Source organism: Zea mays, chromosome 4 (genome assembly GCF_902167145.1).
Source record: "Zea mays cultivar B73 chromosome 4, Zm-B73-REFERENCE-NAM-5.0, whole genome shotgun sequence".
Lineage (NCBI taxonomy): Eukaryota > Viridiplantae > Streptophyta > Magnoliopsida > Poales > Poaceae > Zea > Zea mays.
In genome coordinates, this window is record NC_050099.1 from 223379385 (window position 1) to 223403511 (window position 24127).

At 45.6% G+C, this 24127-nt stretch overlaps 1 protein-coding gene across 3 annotated transcripts; it reads left to right on the forward strand.

Annotated features, from left to right (window-relative positions):
* Positions 1-5391: 5391 nt before the first annotated feature.
* On the forward strand, positions 5392-7781 carry LOC100273071 (putative thaumatin domain family protein). Of its 3 annotated transcripts, none has more exons than XM_008678567.4 (3): positions 5392-6016; positions 6120-6866; positions 7181-7726. In XM_008678567.4, exons 1-2 carry the CDS (start codon positions 5947-5949, stop codon positions 6863-6865), a joined length of 816 nt encoding a protein of 271 aa, XP_008676789.1. In that variant the 5' UTR covers positions 5392-5946; the 3' UTR covers position 6866; positions 7181-7726.
* Positions 7782-24127: the final 16346 nt, after the last annotated feature.

Sequence of the window (24127 nt, forward strand, 5' to 3'; positions counted from 1 at the left end):
TCAAAGCAGGAAGTAGAAGCATCTTTCTTAATTATTTCAGGTATTTCAACTAAAGATGCTGCTGGGGTGCTACCAATGTTTTCTAGCTTAGTAGTTAGCTCATTGTTGTGTATGCTAAGAATTTCCATTTTCTCTAGCAAGTTTTCAATAGCTTCTTGAGAGCTAGCTAACTTAGCCTTAATTTTTTCATTCTTTTTAATGAGGCTATCATCGGTAGCAGTGGATGGAGCACTAGATTCTAATAGCTCAATTTTAGTTGATAGCTCACTGTTTAAGTTTGCAAAAGTTTCAAATTTTTCTAGCAAACCTTTGTAATCATTTTGAGAGCTAACCAACTTATTTTTCAAAGTTTTAAGTTGAGCTTTTTGCTTAGTGCAAACATCCTGAAAAAATTCTACGGCTTCCGCAAGCTCATCTAGAGAGGGCTTTCCCTCACCTTCATCATCACTACTACTTTCATCACTAGAGGATGGAATGCTTTTGTTACCTCTTGCCATAAGGCATTTGTGTGATGACCGTGATGATCGTGACGAGGACCGGTGGCTGCGCGTCCTTGGAGGTTCATCTTCACTTGAAGAATCATCCCAAGTTCTAACACTTGTAAGCGCCTTGCCTTTGCTCCTCTCCTTTTTGGGCTTGGCCATATTTGGACAGTTGTCCCTGAAGTGGCCCTTTTCCCCACATGCGAAGCATCCTCTCTTCCTTTGCTTTTTCCTGTCAATGTTAAAGAGAAGATCCTCCACCTGCAGGGGCACACCCATTAGATTAATCTTGCGGATCATCCCCATTACCTTTCCGACACGTCGGATTGTTTCTTCGTCCTCGGAGGATGATGTGCATGGTTGATTATCTTCATCATCATCACTTTCTTCTTCTTCCTCTTCTTCACTTGAGGAACTTGGAGTGGGAGCCTTCTTTTTACCCTTCCTTTCATCACATGCAAACGCATATGGTCTTGAGGAAGTTGGCTCCTCTCCCCGACTCATTTTACGCGACATCTCAAAGGCCGCGATTTTCCCAATCACAATGGTCGGGGTCATGTTGCTCAAGTCCTCCATGTTATGAAGGATGGTGATGATGCTCCCATATCTTTGTTGTGGTAGCAGGGAGATAATCTTCCTCACAATGTCCGCATCACCTAGCTTATTAATGCCAATAGAATTGAGCTCATTGATAATTAGATTCAATCGAGAATACATGTCTCTAACAAGCTCATCATCTTTCATAGCAAAAGAATTATACTCATTTAAGACTAGGCAATGTTTTTGCTCACGGACATTTGATGTGCCGTCATGGAGCTCATGCAATTTTAGCCAAATCTCGTTAGCGGTTTTTAAGGTAAATACTTGATTGAAAATATCCATGCTAAGAGATTCATACAAGCAATTTTTGGCTCTAGCATTTAAATGAATTTCTTTTTCCTCACTCGTGGTGGGTTTCTCGGGATTCTTGAGGGGTTTCATCCCGTCATGAGTGACTCTCCAAACACCTAGATCAACGGCCTCTAGGTAACAAGCCATTCTAGCACTATAATATGGGAAGTTAGTGCCGTCAAAGTGTGGTGGCCTATGGGTATCCATCCCTTCCTCTAAAAAGCGTCGGCTCTTTTAGCGGTGAAGCTAAAGCGTTTCAAATGAGCCAAACCGGGCTCTGATACCACTTGTAGGAAACGGGTGACGCCTAAGAGGGGGGGGGGGGTGAATTAGGACTTCTAAAACTTTCGCTAAACTAGGCCACAATTAAATCCCTAGAGCAAAACCTATGCAAATAATCAAACTAGAATGTGCAAGCTAGGTTTTGTCTAAGTGTTGCTATCTCTACCGCAAAGGCTAAGTTTCAATCTACACTAAATAAGTATGACTACAAGATTGAAACTTAAATGCTTAATATAAATGCGGAATGTAAAGAGCTAAGTAGAGAAGCAAACTCTCGTGGATGACGCCGGTATTTTTACCGAGGTATCCGGAACCACGCAAGGTCCCGACTAATCCTCGTTGGTGCCCCTACGCAAAGGGAAGCCCACGCGAGGGCCAAGCACCACGGTCGAGTAACTCCGTAGAGAGCCGCGGGCCTTCTCCACGCGCAAGTGGTGCTCCGCTTCCGGCTCCTCTCGGACGCTCCCCGCCGTCTCCACTATCGAGCTTCCGACCGAAACGCCGCGGGCCTCGTTCCCTCCGGTACACGGTGGCGGCCGTGACACAAACTCGGTTGTCACGGTCTCGCAAGACTCTCGCCCCACTCGGTACAATTACAACGACTCACGCAAGAGCCGAGGGGTTGTGTGGTTTTACAAAACTCACTCAACTAACTAGGGTTCACCTAGAGCAAGCGCTAAAGCGGTCTAACTAACCTAAGCACTTCGCAAAGCACCTACGCTAATCACCGAGTGATTCTATTAAGCACTTGGGTGTTTGAGCTCTTGGAAATGTGCACTATATGCCTTGGTATGTTGCTTGGGCTCCCACACGTGAGAATGGCCGGTTGGGGGTGTATTTATAGCCCCCAACACAATTGTAGCCGTTGGAGAAAAGCTGCTGCTCTCTGCGGCACACCGGACAGTCCGGTGTGCACCGGACAGTCCGGTGGTGCACCGGACAGCGCACTGTAGCCTGTCCGGTGCGCCTAGCCGTTGCCTGTCTGACTCCAGTCAGAGCAGGTGACCGTTGGCGCCGCAGGCTCCGGGTGCCACCTGGAACTAGCCGTTGGGCTGTAGTTCCCAGGTGCACCGGACAGTCCGGCGTGTGGGCACCGGACAGTCCGGTGTGCCACCGGACAGTCCGGTGCTCTACGCACAGACAGTCCGCAGGCAGCACACGCCTCCTTTCTTGGACTTTTCTTGATCTTCTTAATGTCTTCTTTTGAGGTGTTGCTTTCCTCAATTCCTTAGTCCAAGTAGTTCTTGCATCCTATAAACTACAAACATAAACACTAGGAAACTTGTTAGTCCACAGATTGTGTTAATCATCAAACACCAAAACTCATTTAGCCAAATGGCCCGGGGTCCATTTTCCTTACAACGACGTTGTATGGGAATTCCATATCAATGACATCGAACATTACATCTTTTGTTCTTGTGTTATTGACGTAGCCAAAGGGGACGGGCATGATTAGCTTCCCCAGAGCCATTACTTGTTGTCCTCTGAAACCACAGAGAGGAAAAGCTAAGTCTTGGCGCTTATCTTCGGGCTCCTACATTTGCCTGAAAGCCTTGACAAATATGATGTCTGCGGCGCTGCCTGTGTCAAGTGTCAACCAAAATATTAGAGATGACCATGGCATTTCTGTGCGGGTAATATTTGAGACGAAGATCATCCTGAGAGAAGGTAATAGGGATATGGGACCATTTGGTCCTGATGTAGTGTCCTTGGACACCTACATGCTGCACCCTTCTCTAGGCCTCTTTTTTTGCTTTTTATTGCCGGGTTCAAAGCTCGAGCCCCTAATGATGGGGAGAATAAGCTTCTTCATGAAATCCGACGAAGCTTGATGGCTTGCCATATTCTTCGTCGCGATGAAGCTCGTCATGGTCGTAGGATCATCGGAGGTGGGCGCCATTGTTGGTCAGTTGTTTTCAATTGCTGCATGGCATAAAAAACAAGGCAACACAACATTGATCAATGAGAACCTTCATTCTTCAGACAATACACCTTCGTTGTGATCATCTGAGGACGAAGGTTTAAACGTGCAATAAAAGATGAAACAATTATATACGTGATTTCAAACTTCTGAAGGTAATGAAAATCTAGTCGAAGCGTTATGAAAACCTTCGTCTTAAAATCGACATTCCTTAGGAGCATGAACACATATGACGAAGGTTTTATATCATCGCATACACCATAAGTGAAATGTGACACAAAGAGACATATGAAACAATACACAAGAACTTATCTATGTTGCCTTGGCATTTTCAATATGTCTCTCGTTACATTAGGTATGTTTACAAATGTACCTATGGCTTCTAAGTGATAGGATGCACGATGGTTCTTCGAAGGCTAAGCACTACAAAGCTATAGCTCTAGCAAGAGGTATTTTATGCAGGGTACTGTTCATCTGTTTATATGAGAGACAAACCGACTTTTTGCACAGATTTACAGTAATGCCAATCCATTTTTTTTGCATATGTCGCTTACAAACGGTATTAGGGCAGTAATGTACTTTCTTCATTCTTGACTCCACGAGTTCCGGCCTTCATCAACCAGCTATCTTCTTCTTTCGACTTGTGGCCGAAGTCACTGCCTTCTGCCATTATCTCTGTTGCTTGCGTATGGACGAAACACTTTTGTACGCTGCTTTTGTCGAAGTCTAGATTCGTCCGGCTGTGAGGACATTCCTGAAATACATTTGTTAACGACGAAGCCAAATGTTAGGCAAGTGATCTTCCGATCTTCGACATACAAGGCCCCCAACAATGAATATAAGTATTAATGTTTTCTATAACTTTTATAAAGAGATAAAAATTATTTGAACATAAAAGAACCATTAAAACGTTAATTTTTTAATCTGTGCCTACTTAATGCCGTGTCAGCCTAAGCACATCTCATCTAGTCATAATGTGTCATGCTGCCTATGGATCCCATCGTTTAAACCGTGTCACTGGGTCTTTTTTTTTTGTGTGCTGGATTATACTTTGAGCTCCTGTTTGTAAACCGTGCCCGGCTTAGCCTCACCTAAAATTTCAGGACTAGATCAAATGAGGTTAGGCCGTTAGGGTGATTAGACGCTGCTGCGGCAGACGAATGTTATGAGCTTTGCAGTTTTTGCATTGCTCAGAATGTGAGCCCGAATCCGGAGGTAGGCATGGGTGCCAAAGCGAATTGTCATGTATACATTCTATCATCTATTTCAGGCTCTAATACGACACGGGTCAGCTCACTGCCAGACGAGACGGCGCGTCGTCGATCTGTAGGTCCGTCAGTTGTCGCCGCAAACGTCGGCTGAAACGTACTGTGTGTGTACTACCTTGAGTCCTTGACCCACCAGCAGACAGTCGACAGACCGGGGGTGCGCGGCTTCCCCGGCCGGTCGGCATGGCACATCGCGCCGTCGCCAATGATGCAGTTGAGTGGAGGGCACATGGTACAAAGTAGCAGGCAGGCCGAGGCCGGTCGGGGCGTCGGGCGGGCCACCGTGGGGTTTGGGAAGCAGGGCAGCTGCTGCTTGCTGCTCGAGGCTTTCCTCCTGGAGTGGAGTATGCATATAAAAAAAAACGCCCAATGAGGAAATGACCTGACGTACGGTCCCGATGCGTGACAGCGCCAGGTTACGCAGCGAGCGGAACCAGACAAGGGCGAGTCGTCACCACCAGCTACTCTGCTCACCAGTCACCAGCGCTCGCTACATCTGAAAGCCAAACTAAAAACTGGCAATCATCAGCCAGCCACTGGTCCTGCCTGCTCCCGGAATCTCTAGCCTAAACTACTCTATTTTTCTCTGCTGGAATCTAATTCGCCAAGTTCCTCGCGCACGAAATGAATGAACGGTGAACCACGCCAGATCCGTTTCGTACCACTGGTGAATAGGACCGTTCCAAATTAAATCGTTGATTGCTCGTAGCAGCCATGAGATTAGACTAGACGAGAGAACGAAACACAGGGAATCCACCACTCATCTCAGTTTCAATTGACTGGATTGCTGCCGTCTCCGGCAGTTATAAAACCGGCAAGCCACGCACGGCACGCCTCCCGGCTCCCGCAGCCAGCCCTACATCCCCCGCTCCGCTCCGCTCCGCAAGCGAGGCGAGGTAGGGATACCGTCGATACGGGCCCACTTCCTCCTCCACCTCCATGTTCCGTCTCGCCCCAACTGCCGACCGCCGCCCTCGCCCCGGCTCCTCCCTTTCCCTCTAGCTAGCACCAATCGTTCATCCAGTCTCACAACCGAGCTCCCCGACCACCAGCACGCCTCGCGCTCGCGCGTCCCTCCCAACAGCGTGCTCCAGTTCCTTCAATGGCATCTCGGGCGCGCCTGCCGGGCACGCCGGCCTCGATCGCCGTCCTCATCCTCTCCTTCTTCCAAGGTACGTATGTGGTGGCTCTGATCCACTTGCCCGCCGTGGACTGACGGGCTGCTTGGGTTTGTGGGTGGGTGGGGGTGGTGGTGGAACCCGGTGCGGCGCGCAGGGTCGGTGTGCGGCACCACGTTCACCTTCAGCAACCGCTGCGGCGACACGGTGTGGCCGGGCCTGCTCGCCGGCTCGGGGACGCCGCCGCTGGAGACCACGGGCTTCGCGCTGGCGCCGGGGCAGTCGCGCGCGCTGTACGCGCCGCAGGGGTGGTCGGGCCGCTTCTGGGGCCGCTCCGGCTGCGACTTCGACGCCGCCTCCGCCAAGGGCTCCTGCGCCACGGGCGACTGCGGCTCCGGCGAGGTCGAGTGCCGCGGCGCGGGGGCGTCCCCGCCCGCCACGCTCGCCGAGTTCACGCTCGACGGCGCCGGCGGCAAGGACTTCTACGACGTCAGCCTCGTCGACGGCTACAACCTGCCCATGCTCGTGCGGGCCACCGCGCCCGAATGCCCCGACACGGGGTGCCTCGTCGACCTCAACGGGCTCTGCCCCGACGAGCTCCGCGCCGCCCACGGCCGCGCCTGCCGCAGCGCCTGCGAGGCGTTCGGCAGCCCCGAGTACTGCTGCAACGGCGCCTACGGCAACCCCAACACCTGCCACCCGTCACAGTACTCCCAGCTCTTCAAGTCGGCGTGCCCCAACTCCTACAGCTACGCCTACGACGACGCCACCTCCACCTTCACCTGCAACCACACCGATTACACCATCACCTTCTGCCCCAAATCCACTCCAACCAGGTCCTTGCCCAAATCAGATCATTCCTTCACTTCCAGTTTCAACTTCAGTTGCAATTTCGAGCTGTAAGGTATTGTTTGATATAGACTTCGTGAGAATGCCGAGGTCTTGATTCGGAATTCTTAGGCTTGGAGAAAAGCAAAGAAGCTTTGATTTGCACTCTTCTCTTTCCCATCTTTTTCCTTGTGTCCCCACTCGGCACCTTGCCACCTTGTGTGCTGTGTGACTAGAAAACCACAACTGCCGAGTTGGGACTGCAAGGAACACATCAGACTGATAGAGGGTTCCACATCCGATGCTTAGATTAACTTTACAAGTTCATGCTTTACAAGATTAAGCAAACCTGGTCTTACGCGAGCAATATTTCTTTTGACATTTTTGCAGCGACAAATCCGAACATTCGTCTCGGAGGCCAAGCCACGAGCAACTGGAAGATTCGGTGTGGCTTGCATCCTTGAAGGCAAGTGACGCCAGTGCTCTGGCAACAACGTCATGGTCGGCGTCCATTGTGCTCCGATCTGCCTTGGCAATTGCAGTGGCGACCTTGCTTGCTGCACAACTTGCACCAGATCATCCTATGGTCAGCTTGCTATGATTCATCATGGTTGCGGTTCTTGATCGGTAGGAGTCATCTAAGTTATTTTCTGACAAGAAGAGGATTAGAGCAGTAGCAGTGATCAGCAATGGGAAGAGAATATTGTGTAGGCTTTTTGTTTGTGGATAGGTGCTAGAGAAGGAATGATGTGTTACAAGTTGGCAACTGGAATTTCATGAACGCATTGCAAGGCGATTCAGGTTGCTCTGTTGTCATCGGCCCCTTTTTCTATTTTTGCAGTAAAGCGCATAAAAAACATCTCGAATGGATACTGTAACCATTTGATGTGCAGAGGTTCACAGAGTAATGTGATTTTGGTTAGAACTCTACACCGCCATGCTTGTGTTGTCACTTTGTTATCTCCTCGAATGTTACATGACTAGTTTTGCATGTTGTGAATGAATGATAAGCGGTAACGATTTACATGAACGCATTGCAAGTTAGGTGCTGTTTGTTCATAAAATGTTACATGACAAGTTAGGTGCTGTTTGTTTGTTCATAAAATGACAAGGAGAAGGAGGAGATTCTCTACGTTGATGAGCCAAAAGGTGACAAGCCCACCGACTCAGGCTCAAACAATAAGAGGAAGGATGGAAAGAAGAAGAGGCGCATCAAGAAGATCATCTACTATGACAGCGATGCTTCCTCTTCCTCACCAAGGGGCGACGACGATGAGGACTCCTCATCGAAAAAGAAAACGGTTAATAAAAACTATTCCTTTAATACTCTCCTATCCCCTACAATTCAAATGCACATTTGTTGTCTATTCCACTTGGAAAACCCCCTCACTTTGATGGAGACGACTATTCTTTTGGAGTCATAAAATGTGCAGTCATTTATTTTCTCTCCATCCTAGTATTTGGGAAATAGTGGAAACTGGAATGCATTTTGATAGTAGTGATAATCACGTACTTATTAATGAGCAAATTCATAAAAATGCCCAAGCTACTACTATTCTGTTAGCATCTCTATCCAGGGATGAATACAACAAAGTGAGCGGCTTGGACAATGCCAAGCAAATATGGGACACCCTCAAGATTTCTCATGAGGGAAATGACACCGCCATGATTATCAAAATGGAGTTGGTGGAAGGCGAACTTGGGAGGTTTGCCATGAAAAGGGGAGAAGAACCAACTAAAACCTACAACAGGCTCAAGACCCTGGTGAACAAGATCCGAAGCTACAGGAGCACAAGATGGACGGATCATGATGTCGTTCAACTCATGCTAAGGTCATTTACCGTTATTGATCCTCATCTTGTAAACTTTATTCGTGAGAATCCTAGGTACACCAAGATGATGCCTAGGGAAATTCTTGGAAAATTCATAAGCGGGTATATGATGGTGAAGGAGGCAAGGTACGTTGATGACATTGCCAACGGACCGCTTCCTCTCTACGAGTCGCAGCCTGTTGCTCTCTAGGCAACAAGCAGAAAGGAGGTGCTACCTAACAAGGTGGCACAAGTGGAGGCTGCCAGACTCAACGAGGAAGAAACAGCGCTTGTGATCAAGTGTTTCAAGATCGCTTTGAAGGGACGCAAGGAGTACCCAACAAGAACAAATCAAGGGGAAAGCGTTCTTACTTGAAATGTGGTAAGTCTGGTCACTTTATTGCACAATGCCCAATAATGAAAATGACCAGGGACAAGAAAAGAGAGGGAAGAATGAGGAGAAGAAGAACTATTGGAAGGCAAAGGGCGAGGCTCACATCGGCAAGGAGTGGGACTCAGACTGCTCGTCATCCGACTATGATGATGAGGGGCTTGCTGCTTCCGCCTTCGACAAGTCCTCCCTCTTCCCCAACGTGCGACATATTTGCCACATGGCTAAGGAGAAGAAGGTACGTATACGAGATACTCCGAAGTACACTTCTTCTAGTGATGAGGATTCTGATGATGATGTAGACTATAGTGATCTCTTTAAGGGTTTAGATAGATCTAAAGTAGACAAAATTAATGAACTAATTGATGCCCTTCTGGAGAAGGATAGATTGTTAGAAAAACAAGAAGATATTCTTTATGAAGAACATGATAAATTTGTTAATGTTGAAAAATCTCTTGCTTTAGAGATTAAGAAAAATGAAATTATTTCTTCTAAATTGTCTTCTTGCCATGAGTCTATTTCTAGCCTTAAGAGATCAAATGCTGATTTAAATGCTAGAATAGAAAAATTAAATATTGCTAGTTCATCTATATAGCATGTTTCTATTTGCAATAGATGTAAAGATTTTGATGTTGATGCGTGCAATAATCATGCTTCCACTATCTCTAAGTTGAATGATAAAGTTGTAAATCTTAATACTCAACTTAAAATTTGCAAGAATGAATGTGAAAAAAATAAAATTTGCCAGGGATGCCTACACTATTGGTAGACATCCCTTCGTTAAGGATGGACTTGGTTTCCAAAAGGGAACCAAGAACTTAATGAGCCAAAAGGCCTCCAATCTTATCAAGGAGAAAGGGAAGGCACCTATAGCTAGTAGTTCGCATTCTTTATATAACAAGAAGAATCATGCTTATTTATATACTCATGTTAAGAATGCCTTCAATGTTGCTCATCATGATGGTTGCTATGATCATAATGTCTTACCTATGCGTCATGATGTTGTTTTTGATTCTCATGCCATGTCTGCATCTTCTAGCTCTTCATATGTTCATGGTAGGAGTAGACCTAGGTGTCATGTTTATCATGTTGTTTCTCATGCGCCTAGAAATGCACCTAATGGCCCAACTATGCTTTATCGTACTTATGATGCCTCATATGTGCTACATTGTAAAAATAATGAAGTCATTGCTAGAAATGTGGGATCTAAAGGCAAGGGAGGTAAGACTTGCATTTGGGTTCCAAAATCCTATGTGACTAACCTTGTAGGACCTAACAAGAGTTGGGTACCTAAATCCCAAGATTAAACTACCTTGCAGGTTTATGCATCCGAGGGCACAAGTTGTGTTATTGGCAGCGGATGCACAAACCACATGACGGGGGAGAAGAAGATGTTCACCTCCTACGTCAAGAACAAGGATTCCCAAGATACGATTATCTTTGGAGATGGGAATCATGGCAAGGTCAAAGGTTTGGGTAAAATATCCATCACTACCGAGCATTCAATTTCTAATGTATTCTTAGTAGAATCGCTTGGTTATAATTTGCTTTCTGTAAGTCAATTATGTCATATGGGTTATAATTGCTTATTCACAAATGTTGATGTATCTATCTTTATAAGAAGTGAAGGTTCATTAGCTTTTAGAGGTGTGTTAGATGACAAGCTTTATTTGGTTGATTTTACTAAAGAGAATGCCGATCTTGATGCATGTCTAATTGCTGACTAACATGGGCTGGCTCTGGCACCGCCATCTGGCACATGTTGGAATAAATAATCTTCATAAGCTTCTAAAGGGAGAACATGTGTTAGGACTAACAGATGCCTGTTTTGAGAAAGACAAACCTTGTGCAGCGTGTCAGGCAGGGAAGCAAGTGGGAACATATCATCGAAGCAAGAACGTGATGACGACATCAAGACAACTGCAACTTCTTCATATGGATGTCTTCGGACCCATGAGAGAACCTAGAGGGGGGTGAATAGGTGATCCTGTAAAAACAACTCAACAAAACAGACTTGGACTAATATTGGATTAGTGAAAGCAGACGCCAAGTTCGAATGAGGAGTATTAGAGGACAAAACTTCTTCACTTAATTGTTCTTCACTAAGTGAGTATTAAACTTAGAGCAATTATGTAAGTGAAGTGAATAGAGAGAAAATCACAGTAAGATAAAAATAAGTGACACGGTGATTTTTATCTCGTGGTTCGGTCAAGTAGAATACTTGCCTAGTCCACGTTGTGGCGTCCCAATGAACAAGGGTTTCACTCAACCCCTTTCAAGTGATCCAAAGATCAAGTTGAATACCACGACTCTCTTTATCTCAATGATATCCCGTTGTGAGGAATCTCCACAATTTGGAGTCTCTCACGCCTTACACAATTAATTTCAAATGAACACAAGAGTAAGGGGGAATAGAAACACACACAAGAGCTAGAGTTGCAGCAACAACACACACAAGACAAGAAAGACCACATGAAACAACACAGTGGAGTTACAGCTCAAAGAAGTACTCAAATCTATATCACAATGAAACAATTGCGTGCTTGCAGAGTCTCGATGTTGTAGGATGTTCAATGGGTGCTTCGTGTAGAGCTCGATGTGTCAAGGGGTCCCTTTTATATCCCCAAGAGACCTAGGAGCCGTTGGAGCTCCATTTGGAAGGCCCTAGTTGCCTTCTGTCTGCGATTGCACCGGACTGTCCGGTGCACACCGGACAGTGAATAGTGCAACAACTACGAATCACGTGATTGGCTGCTTTCCTATTCTGGGGGGGCACCAGACCGTACGATGCTCCTGTTGACTGTTGGCCCGGGCCGACGTGGCCACTAACCGTTGGCTGCTGGCTCACCAGACTGTCTGGCGCTACGCATGGATGGTCCTGTGAATTATAGCCACCGCAGGCTAGAATTCTCGAGAGCAGGCCATTGGCCGGACCGTGCACCGGAGTGTCCGATGGTTGGCACTAGACCGTCCGGTGCTGTTCAATCCAGCACGCCTTCTCTTTTTCTTTCTTTGTTTTCTTTTGCTCCTTTTGGACTTGACTTTATAAAGTCCATGGCACTTAGAAAAATATGATTAGCACAAAAAACAATTTACTAAGTGTCCAAAGCTTACCTTTTCACTTGGTCCATCTAGATTTGCACTCTTTCTTCTTCTGAGCTCACTTTGCTTCATATACCTATGCTCATGTTAGTCTAAACATAATGTGTGTGCATTTAATCACCAAAACAATATAGAAATGGCCCAAGGGTACATTTCCCTTTCAATCTCCCCCTTTTTGGTGATTTATGCCTACTGAAAGGGAATTAGGCTTACACCTAGTTCCTATATAATTTTGGTGGTTGAATTGCCCAACACAAATCTTTGGATTAACTAGTTTGCCCAAGTGTGTAGAATATACAGGTGTAAAAGGTTCACCCTCAGCCAATAAAAAGACCAAGTGTTGGATTCAACAAAGGAGCAATGAGGCAACCGAGGGCACCTCTGAGGCACCGGACTGTCCGGTGTGCACCGGACAGTGTCCGGTGCGCCCAGAGGACACAAACTCAAACTCTTCACCCTCGGGATTTCTCGGAAGCCGGCGCGCTATAATTCACCGGACTGTCCGGTGTGCACCGGACATGTCCGATGCTCCAAGGAAGCACGGTCTTCAGAACTCGTCAGCCTCGGGCTCGCGCGGCAGCCGCTCCCCTAAAATTCACCGGACTGTCCGGTGTGCACCGGACTGTCCGGTGTGCACCGGACTGTCCGGTGTGCCAGCGGAGCAACGGCTCCCTGCGGCGCCAACGGCTCCCTGCGGTGCATTTAATGCGCGCGCAGCGCGCGCAGACGTCAGGCTCGCCCATATCGGTGCACCGGACAGCAAACAGTACCTGTCCGGTGTGCACCGGACACCCCGGCGGGCCCACAAGTCAGAAGCTCCAACGGTCAGAATCCAACGGCAGTGATGACGTGGCAGGGGCACCGGACTGTCCGGTGCGCCATCGAACAGACAGGTTCCCAACGGCCACATTTGGTGGTTGGGGCTATAAATACCCCAACCACCCCACCATTCATTGGATCCAAGTTTTCCACTTCTCAACTACTACAAGAGCTCTAGGCATTCAATTCTAGACACATTCAAAGAGATCAAATCCTCTCCAATTCCACACAAAACCCTAGTGACTAGTGAGAGTGATTTGCCGTGTTCATTTGAGCTCTTGCGCTTGGATTGCTTCTTTTCTTTCACACTTGTTCTTGAGATCAAAACTCCATTGTAATCAAGGCAAGAGGCACCAATTGTGTGGTGGCCCTTGCGGGGAAGTTTTGTTCCCGGCTTTGATTTGAGAAGAGAAGCTCACTCGATCCGTGGATCGTTTGAGAGAGGGAAGGGTTGAAAGAGACCCGGCCTTAGTGGCCTCCTCAACGGGGAGTAGGTTTGCAAGAACCGAACCTCGGTAAAACAAATCTCCGTGTCTCACTTGCTCATTCGCTTGGGATTTGTTTTACGCCCTCTCTTGCGGACTCGTTTCTTATTACTAACGCTAACCCCGGCTTGTAGTTGTGTTTATATTTGTAAATTTCAGTTTCGCCCTATTCACCCCCCCTCTAGGCGACTATCAATTGGTATCGGAGCCCGGTGCTTCATTAGAGCCTAACCGCTCGAAGTGATGTCGGGAGATCACGCCAAGAAGGAGATGGAGACCGGCGAAAAGCCCACTACAAGCCACGGGAGCACTTCATCGGAAGAGTCCCGCACCAAAAGGAGGGAGAAGAAGAAGAGCTCCTCCAACAAAGGGAAGGAGAAGAAATCTTCTTCTCACCACAAAGAGAAGAAGGAAAAATCTTCTTCCCACAAGTCGCATCGGAAAGGCGACAAGCACAAGAGGATGAGGAAGGTGGTCTACTACGAGACCGACACTTCATCAACATCGACCTCCGACTCCGATGCGCCCTCCGTCACTTCTAAGCGCCAAGAGCGCAAGAAGTATAGTAAGATCCCCCTACGCTACCCTCGCATTTCCAAACATACACCTTTACTTTCCGTCCCATTAGGCAAACCACCAACTTTTGATGGTGAAGATTACGCTAGGTGGAGCGATTTAATGCGATTTCATCTAACCTCGCTCCACAAAAGCATATGGGATGTTGTTGAGTTTGGCGCGCAGGTACCATCCGTAGGGGATGAGGACTATGATGAGGATGAGGTGGCCCAAATCGAGCACTTCAACTCTCAAGCAACAACAATACTCCTCGCCTCTCTAAGTAAAGAGGAGTATAACAAAGTACAAGGGTTGAAGAGCGCCAAGGAGATTTGGGATGTACTCAAAACCGCACACGAGGGAGACGAGCTCACCAAGATCACCAAGCGGGAAACGATCGAGGGGGAGCTCGGTCGGTTCCGACTTCACAAAGGAGAGGAGCCACAACACATGTACAACCGGCTCAAGACTTTGGTGAACCAAGTGCGCAACCTCGGGAGCAAGAAGTGGGACGATCACGAAGTGGTAAATGTTATTTTAAGATCTCTCATTTTTCTTAATCCCACTCAAGTTCAATTGATTCGTGGTAATCCTAGATATACTAAAATGACCCCCGAGGAAGTTATCGGGCATTTTGTAAGTTTTGAGTGCATGATAGAAGGCTCGAGGAAAATCAACGAGCTTGGCGACTCATCCGAAGCCCAACCCGTTGCATTCAAGGCAACGGAGGAGAAGGAGGAGGCTACACCATGTCGACAACCAATCGACGCCTCCAAGCTCGACAATGAGGAAATGGCGCTTGTCATCAAGAGCTTCCGCCAAATCCTCAAACAAAGGAGGGGGAAAGACTACAAGTCCCGCTCCAAGAAGGTTTGCTACAAGTGTGGTAAGCCCGGTCATTTCATTGCTAAATGTCCTATATCTAGTGACAGTGACCGAGGTGACGACAAGAAGGGGAGACGAAAGGAAAAGAAGAGGTATTACAAGAAGAAGGGCGGCGATGCCCATGTTTGTCGCGAGTGGGACTCCGACGAGAGCTCAAGCGACTCCTCCGACGACGAGGACGCCGCCAACATCGCCGTCACCAAGGGACTCCTCTTCCCCAACGTCGGCCACAAGTGCCTCATGGCAAAGGACGGCAAAAAGAAGGTTAAATCTAAATCCTCCACTAAATATGAATCCTCTAGTGATGACCATGCTAGTGATGAGGAAGATAATTTGCGTTCCCTTTTTGCCAACCTTAACATAGCTCAAAAAGAAAAATTAAATGAATTGGTTAGTGCTATTCATGAAAAGGATGACCTTTTGGATTCCCAAGAGGATTGTCTAATTAAAGAAAACAAAAAACATGTTAAGGTTAAAAAGGCTTATGCTCTAGAAGTAGAAAAATGTGAAAAATTATCTAGTGAGCTAAGCACTTGCCGTGAGATGATTGACAACCTTAGCAATGAAAATGCTATTTTAAATGCTAAGGTTGATTCACATGTTTGTAATGTTTCAATTCCCAATCTTAGAAATGATAATGTTGATTTGCTTGCTAAGATTGATGAATTGAATGTATCTCTTGCTAGCCTTAGAGTAGAAAATAAAAAGTTGATTACTAAGGCTAAAGAACTAGATGTTTGCAATGTTACAATTTCTGACCTTAGAACTAAAAATGATATGTTGCATGCTAAGGTTGTAGAATTAAAATCTTACAAACCCTCTACATCTATTGTTGAGCATGTATCTATTTGTACTAGATGTAGAAATGTTGATATTGATGCTATTCATGATCATATGGCTTTAATTAAACAACAAAATGATCATATAGCAAAACTAGATGCTAAAATTGCCGAGCACAACTTAGAAAATGAGAAATTTAAATTTGCTCGTAGCATGCTTTATAATGGGAGACGCCCTGGCATCAAGGATGGCATTGGCTTCCAAAGGGGAGACAATGTCAAACTCAATGCCCCTCCTAAGAACTTGTCTAACTTTGTTAAGGGCAAAGCTCCCATGCCTCAGGATAACGAGGGTTATATTTTATACCCTGCCGGCTATCCTGAGAGCAAAATTAGGAAGATTCATTCTAGGAAGTCTCACTCTGGCCCTAATCATGCTTTTATGTATAAGGGTGAGACATCTAGTTCTAGGCAACCAACCCATGCTAAGTTGCCTAAAAAGAAAATTCCTAATGCATCAAATGATCATGCCATTTCATTTAAAACTTTTGATGCATCTTATGTGCTTACTAGCAAATCCGGCAAGGTTGTTGCCAAGTTTGTTGGGGGCAAACACAAGGGCTCCAAGACTTGTGTTTGGGTGCCCAAAGTTCTTGTATCTAATGCCAAAGGACCCAAAACAGTTTGGGTACCTAAAGTCAAGAACTAAATTTGTTTTGTAGGTTTATGCATCCGGGGGCTCAAGTTGGATACTCGACAGCGGGTGCACAAACCACATGACCGGGGAGAAAAGGATGTTCTCCTCATATGTAAAAAACCAAGATCCCCAACGAGCTATCACATTCGGGGATGGAAATCAAGGTTTGGTCAAAGGATTGGGTAAAATTGCTATATCTCCTGACCACTCTATTTCCAATGTTTTTCTTGTAGATTCTTTAGATTACAACTTGCTTTCTGTTTCTCAATTATGTCAAATGGGCTACAACTGTCTTTTTACTGATATTGGTGTCACTGTCTTTAGAAGAAGTGATGATTCAATAGCATTTAAGGGAGTGTTAGAGGGTCAGCTATACTTGGTAGATTTTGATAGAGCTGAACTCGACACTTGCTTAGTTGCTAAGACTAACATGGGTTGGCTCTGGCACCGCCGACTAGCCCATGTTGGGATGAAGAATCTTCACAAGCTTCTAAAGGGAGAACACATTTTAGGATTAACAAATGTTCATTTTGAGAAAGACAGGATTTGTAGCGCATGCCAAGCAGGGAAGCAAGTTGGCTCTCATCATCCGCATAAGAACATAATGACGACCGACAGACCACTGGAACTCCTACACATGGACCTATTCGGCCCGATCGCTTACATAAGCATCGGCGGGAGTAAGTACTGTCTAGTTATTGTGGATGATTATTCTCGCTTCACTTGGGTATTCTTTTTACAGGAAAAATCTCAAACCCAAGAGACCTTAAAGGGATTCTTGAGACGGGCTCAAAATGAGTTCGCCTTAAGGATCAAGAAAATAAGAAGCGATAACGGGACGGAGTTCAAGAACTCTCAAGTTGAAAGCTTCCTTGAGGAGGAGGGCATCAAGCATGAGTTCTCTTCTCCCTACACGCCACAACAAAATGGTGTAGTGGAGAGGAAGAATCGAACTCTACTGGACATGGCAAGGACCATGCTTGATGAGTACAAAACTTCGGATCGGTTTTGGGCCGAGGCGGTCAACACCGCCTGCTACGCCATCAACCGATTGTATCTACACCGAATCCTCAAGAAGACATCATATGAACTCCTCACCGGTAAAAATCCCAACATTTCATACTTTAGAGTTTTTGGTAGCAAATGCTTTATTCTTGTTAAAAGAGGTAGAAAATCCAAATTTGCTCCTAAAACTGTAGAAGGTTTTTTACTTGGTTATGACTCAAACACAAGGGCATATAGGGTCTTTAACAAGTCCACTGGACTAGTTGAAGTCTCATGTGACGTTGTGTTTGATGAAGCTAACGGCTCTCAAGTAGAGCAAGTTGATCTTGATGAGATAGGTGAGGAAGAGGCTCCATGCATCGCATTAAGGAACATGTCCATTGGGGATGTGTGTCCTAAGGAATCCGAAGAGCCTCCAAATGCACAAGATCAACCATCATCCTCCATGCAAGCATCTCCACCAACTCAAGATGAGGAAGAGGCTCAAGTTGATGAAGAAGAAGATCAATCAAATGAGCCACCTCAAGATGATGGCAATGATCAAGGGGGAGATACAAATGATCAAGATAAGGAGGATGAGGAAGAACCAAGGCCGCCACACCCAAGAGTCCACCAAGCAATACAACGAGATCACCCCGTCGACACCATCCTCGGCGACATTCATAAGGGGGTAACTACTCGATCTCGGGTTGCTCATTTTTGTGAACATTACTCTTTTGTTTCCTCTATTGAGCCACACAGGGTAGAGGAAGCTCTCCAAGATTCGGATTGGGTGGTGGCGATGCAAGAGGAGCTCAACAACTTCACGCGGAATGAGGTATGGCACTTGGTTCCACGTCCTAACCAAAATGTTGTAGGAACCAAATGGGTCTTCCGCAACAAGCAAGATGAGCATGGTGTGGTGACAAGGAACAAAGCTCGACTCGTGGCCAAAGGGTACTCACAAGTCGAAGGTTTGGATTTCGGTGAAACCTATGCACCCGTAGCTAGGCTTGAGTCAATTCGCATATTATTGGCCTATGCTACTTACCATGGCTTTAAGCTCTATCAAATGGACGTAAAAAGTGCCTTCCTCAACGGACCGATCAAGGAAGAGGTCTATGTTGAGCAACCTCCCGGCTTTGAAGACAGTGAGTATCCTAACCATGTTTATAGGCTCTCTAAGGCGCTTTATGGGCTCAAACAAGCCCCAAGAGCATGGTATGAATGCCTTAGAGATTTCCTTATTGCAAATGGCTTCAAAGTCGGCAAGGCCGATCCTACACTCTTTACTAAAACTCTTGAAAATGACTTGTTTGTATGCCAAATTTATGTTGATGATATTATATTTGGGTCTACTAACGAGTCTACATGTGAAGAGTTTAGTAGGATCATGACACAGAAATTCGAGATGTCTATGATGGGGGAGTTGAAGTATTTTCTAGGATTTCAAGTGAAGCAACTCCAAGAGGGCACCTTCATCAGCCAAACCAAGTATACTCAAGACATTCTTTGCAAGTTTGGAATGAAGGATGCCAAGGCCATCAAAACACCCATGGGAACAAATGGGCATCTCGACCTCGACACGGGAGGTAAGTCCGTGGATCAAAAGGTATATCGGTCGATGATTGGTTCATTGCTTTATTTATGTGCATCTCGACCGGACATTATGCTTTCCGTTTGCATGTGTGCAAGATTCCAATCCGACCCTAAGGAATCCCACCTTACGGTCGTAAAACGAATCTTGAGATATTTGGCTTACACACCTAAGTTTGGGCTTTGGTACCCTCGGGGATCCACTTTTGATTTGATTGGTTATTCGGATGCCGATTGGGCGGGGTGCAAAATTAATAGGAAGAGCACATCGGGGACTTGCCAGTTCTTGGGAAGATCCTTGGTGTCTTGGGCTTCAAAGAAGCAAAATTCGGTCGCTCTTTCCACCGCCGAAGCCGAGTACATTGCCGCAGGTCATTGTTGCGCGCAATTGCTTTGGATGAGGCAAACCCTGCGGGACTACGGTTACAAATTAACCAAAGTCCCTTTGCTATGTGACAATGAGAGTGCAATCAAAATGGCCGACAATCCCGTCGAGCATAGCCGCACTAAGCACATAGCCATTCGGTATCATTTTCTTAGGGATCACCAACAAAAGGGAGATATCGAGATTTCTTACATTAATACTAAAGATCAATTAGCCGATATCTTTACCAAGCCTCTTGATGAACAAACTTTTACCAAACTTAGGCATGAGCTCAATATTCTTGATTCTCGCAACTTCTTTTGCTAGATTGCACACATAGCTCATTTATATACCTTTGATCATATCTCTTTTATATGCTATGACTAATGTGTTTTTCAAGTCTATTTCAAACCAAGTCATAGGTATATTGAAAGGGAATTGGAGTCTTCGGCGAAGACAAAGGCTTCCACTCCGTAACTCATCCTTCGCCATCACTCCAACCATCTCTCTATTCTTTGGGGGGGAAATGAGCATCAAAGAAAAGGACTTCGTCTTTGGTATAATCTTAACTCATTTACTTATGACCAAAGGGGAAGAAATTACTTCGAGGGCTCTAATGATTCCGTTTTTGGCGATTCATGCCAAAAAGGGGGAGAAATGACCCCAAAGCAAAAGGACCGCACCACCACCAAATTAAAAAACTTAGTGCTTTCCAAAAGTATTTATCAATGGGTATCCTATTGTGTTCAAAAGGGGGAGTAGTATTTCAAAAATAGTATATAAAAACCCTCTTGAACACTAAGAGGTGGATCTCTTTTAGGGGGAGTTTTGTTTAGTCAAAGGAAAAGCATTTGAAACAGGGGGAGAAAATTTCAAATCTTGAAAGTGCTTTTGCAAACTCTTATTCATTTACCTTTGACTATTTGCAAAAGATCTTTGAAATGGATTTACAAAAGGATTTGCAAAAACAAAACATGTGGTGCAAACGTGGTCCAAAATGTTAAATAAGAAAGAAACATTCCATGCACCGGACTGTCCGGTGTGCCAGCGGAGCAACGGCTCCCTGCGGCGCCAACGGCTCCCTGCGGTGCATTTAATGCGCGCGCAGCGCGCGCAGACGTCAGGCTCGCCCATACCGGTGCACCGGACAGCAAACAGTACCTGTCCGGTGTGCACCGGACACCCCGGCGGGCTCACAAGTCAGAAGCTCCAACAGTCAGAATCCAACGGCAGTGATGACGTGGCAGGGGGCACCGGACTGTCCGGTGTGCACCGGACTGTCCGGTGTGCCATCGAACAGACAGGTTCCCAACGGCCACATTTGGTGGTTGGGGCTATAAATACCCCAACCACCCCACCATTCATTGGATCCAAGTTTTCCACTTCTCAACTACTACAAGAGCTCTAGGCATTCAATTCTAGACACATTCAAAGAGATCAAATCCTCTCCAATTCCACACAAAACCCTAGTGACTAGTGAGAGTGATTTGCCGTGTTCATTTGAGCTCTTGCGCTTGGATTGCTTCTTTTCTTTCACACTTGTTCTTGAGATCAAAACTCCATTGTAATCAAGGCAAGAGGCACCAATTGTGTGGTGGCCCTTGCGGGGAAGTTTTGTTCCCGGCTTTGATTTGAGAAGAGAAGCTCACTCGATCCGTGGATCGTTTGAGAGAGGGAAGGGTTGAAAGAGACCCGGCCTTAGTGGCCTCCTCAACGGGGAGTAGGTTTGCAAGAACCGAACCTCGGTAAAACAAATCTCCGTGTCTCACTTGCTCATTCGCTTGGGATTTGTTTTACGCCCTCTCTTGCGGACTCGTTTCTTATTACTAACGCTAACCCCGGCTTGTAGTTGTGTTTATATTTGTAAATTTCAGTTTCGCCCTATTCACCCCCCTCTAGGCGACTATCACCTACACATCAAAAAGCAACTCATATTGAACTAACATATCCAAATGAGCTCAAAAGTCCAAATTGATGCTAGATTGAAGACCAATAAAGTTATCATAGGATTTGGCATATTTGAATCATTTTTGCCACTACTTGGTTTGTGTTCATAAAACAAATTCATTTTCCTATCTCTATGTCAAAAACACTTTGTTTTGGCAAATCAAAATAACTTTCGAGACTAGTTTTGATCAAGAGTAAGAAAACTCCCCCCTTTTCCCATAATAAAACTTCTCCCCACAAGAGAGCAGTTTTTGCAATAAAGGGGTTTTGATGAAAAACCAAGTATAATTACACTAAAATTTTGAAATTCACAAGTGGTAGCTAATCCAGTTGCTTTGGCCTTAATTTCCCCCCTTTGGCATTAAGAACCAAAACAGAAGAACTATTTAGCCTTTTAACCCCATTGCCTCACAGAAAATTTCAAGTAAAACCAAGGGCAATGAGAAAAACGCAGATAGTGACTTGGACCAAGATATAGTGATACCGGAATGTAGTGGAAGCCTCTTCTTTGCCCAAGTCCACCTTTTCCCTTTCAATCCATCTATGAGACTATATCAAAATCACTCAAGCAAACACATTAGTCTCAAAGGGTCAAGTTGTAGTACATACTCCCCCCTAAGCATGTGCATCATGTGAGATCCGAAGATGACTTGTACAACTTGAGCACCAAAACAAGTAAAGACAGAAATGCTTAAAAGAACGTGATCAAAGGCATACAACACATGTGTGCTATAGATCAATCCAAGTTCCGCGAATCTAAGACATTTAGCTCACTACGCAACCAACAAAACCTTTTCTCATCTAAAGCCTTGGTGAAGATATCGGCTAACTGGTTCTCGATGCTAATATGGCAAACATTGATATCTTCCCTTTGCTGGTGGTCTCTCGAAAAGTGATGCCGGATGTCTATGTGCTTAGTGCGGCTGTGTTCAATAGGATTATCTGCCAAGCAGATTGCACTCTCATTATCACATAGGAGTAGGACTTTGCTCAGATTGTAGCCAAAGTACCGAAGGGTTTGCCTCATCCAAAGTAGTTGCGAGCAACACTGGCCTGTGGCAACATACTCGGCCTCATCGGTGGATAGGGCAACAGATGTTTGTTTCTTAGAGCTCCAAGACACCAGGGACCTTCCCAGAAGCTGACAAGTCCCTGATGTGCTCTTCCTATCAACCTTGCACCCGACATAGTCGGAATCTGAATATCCGATTAAGTCAAAGGTAGACCCCTTTGGAACTAGATCCCGAAGCAAGGCGTATGAACTAAATATCTAACAATTCGCTTCACGGCCACAAGATGACATTCCTTGGGGTCGGATTGAAATCTAGCACACATGCATACACTCAACATTATATCTGGTTTACTAGCACAAAGATAAAGTAATGAACCTATCATAGACCGATATGCTTTTTGATCAACGGACTTACCTGCCTTGTCAAGGTCTAAGTGCCCATCGGTTCCCATTGGCGTTTTGGCGGGCTTTGCATCCTTCATCCCAATCCTTTTGAGCAAGTCTTGAGTGTACTTCGTTTGGGAGATGAACGTTCCTTCCTTAAGTTGCTTCACTTGAAATCCAAGGAAGTAGTTCAGCTAGCCCATCATCGATATTTCGAATTTCTGCATCATTACCCTGCTAAACTCTTCACAAGTTTTTTTATTAGTGGAACCAAGTATTATGTCATCGATATATATTTGGCAGACAAACAAATCACCATTGCAGGTTTTAGTAAAATGAGTAGGATCCGCTTTCCCGACCTTGAAAGAATAAGATATGAGAAAATCTCTAAGACATTCATAACATGCTCTTAGAGCTTGCTTAAGTCCATAGAGCGTCTTAGAGAGCTTGTAAACATGGTCAGGATACCTGTCATCCTCGAAGCCAGGGGGTTGCTCCACATACACCTCCTCCTTGATTGGTCCGTTGAGGAATGCACTTTTCACGTCCATTTGAAACAGCTTAAAAGAGTGGTGAGTAGCTTAGGTATGAGAATTGACTCGAGCCTAGCTGTAGGAGCGAAAGTCTCCTCAAAATCCAAACCTACGACTTGGGCATAACCTTTTGCCACAAGTCGAGCCTTGTTTCTTGTCACCACCTGTGTTCATCTTGTTTGTTGTGGAACACCCACTTGGTTCCCACAACATTTTGCTTCGGACGTAGCACCAGACTCACACTTCATTTCTTTTGAAGTTGTTGAGTTCTTCCTGCATAGCCAACACCTAATCTGGATCCTGCAAGGCTTCTTTGACCCTGAAAGGCTCAATAGAAGAAACAAAAGAGTAATGTTCACAAGAATTAGCTAAACGGGAATGAGTGGTTACTCCCTTGCTTATGTCACCCATAATCTGATCCACTGGATGATTCCTTTGGATGGTGGCCAGACTTGAGTTGGAGGTGCCTGTGGTACTTCTTCCTCTTTATCCTTTTCTTCATGTGCTCCCCATAGATTCATGCCTGCATCTTGAGATACCTGTTCCTCATCTTGAGTTGGGGGTTGCACCATGTTGAGGAAGATGGTTGATCCTGTTCTTGTTGTTCCTAAGGTCGCACATCACCTATTGCCATAGTTCTCATTGCGGCCGTTGGAACTTCATCTTTATCTATATCATCAAGATCAACTTGCTCTCTTGGAGAGTCATTAGTCTCATCAAATACAACGTTACTAGTGACTTCAACCAAACCCAAAGATTTGTTGAAGACCCTATATGCCTTTGTATTTGAATCATAACCTAGTAAAAACCCTTCTACAACTTTGGGAGCAAACTTTGAGTGTCTACCTCTTTTAACTAAGATGTAGCATTTGCTTCCAAAGACACAAAAATATGACACATTGGGTTTGTTACCGGTTAGAAGCTCGTAAGATGTTTTCTTAAGGAGGCGATGAAGATAGAGCTGGTTTATGGCATGGCAAGCTGTATTTACAG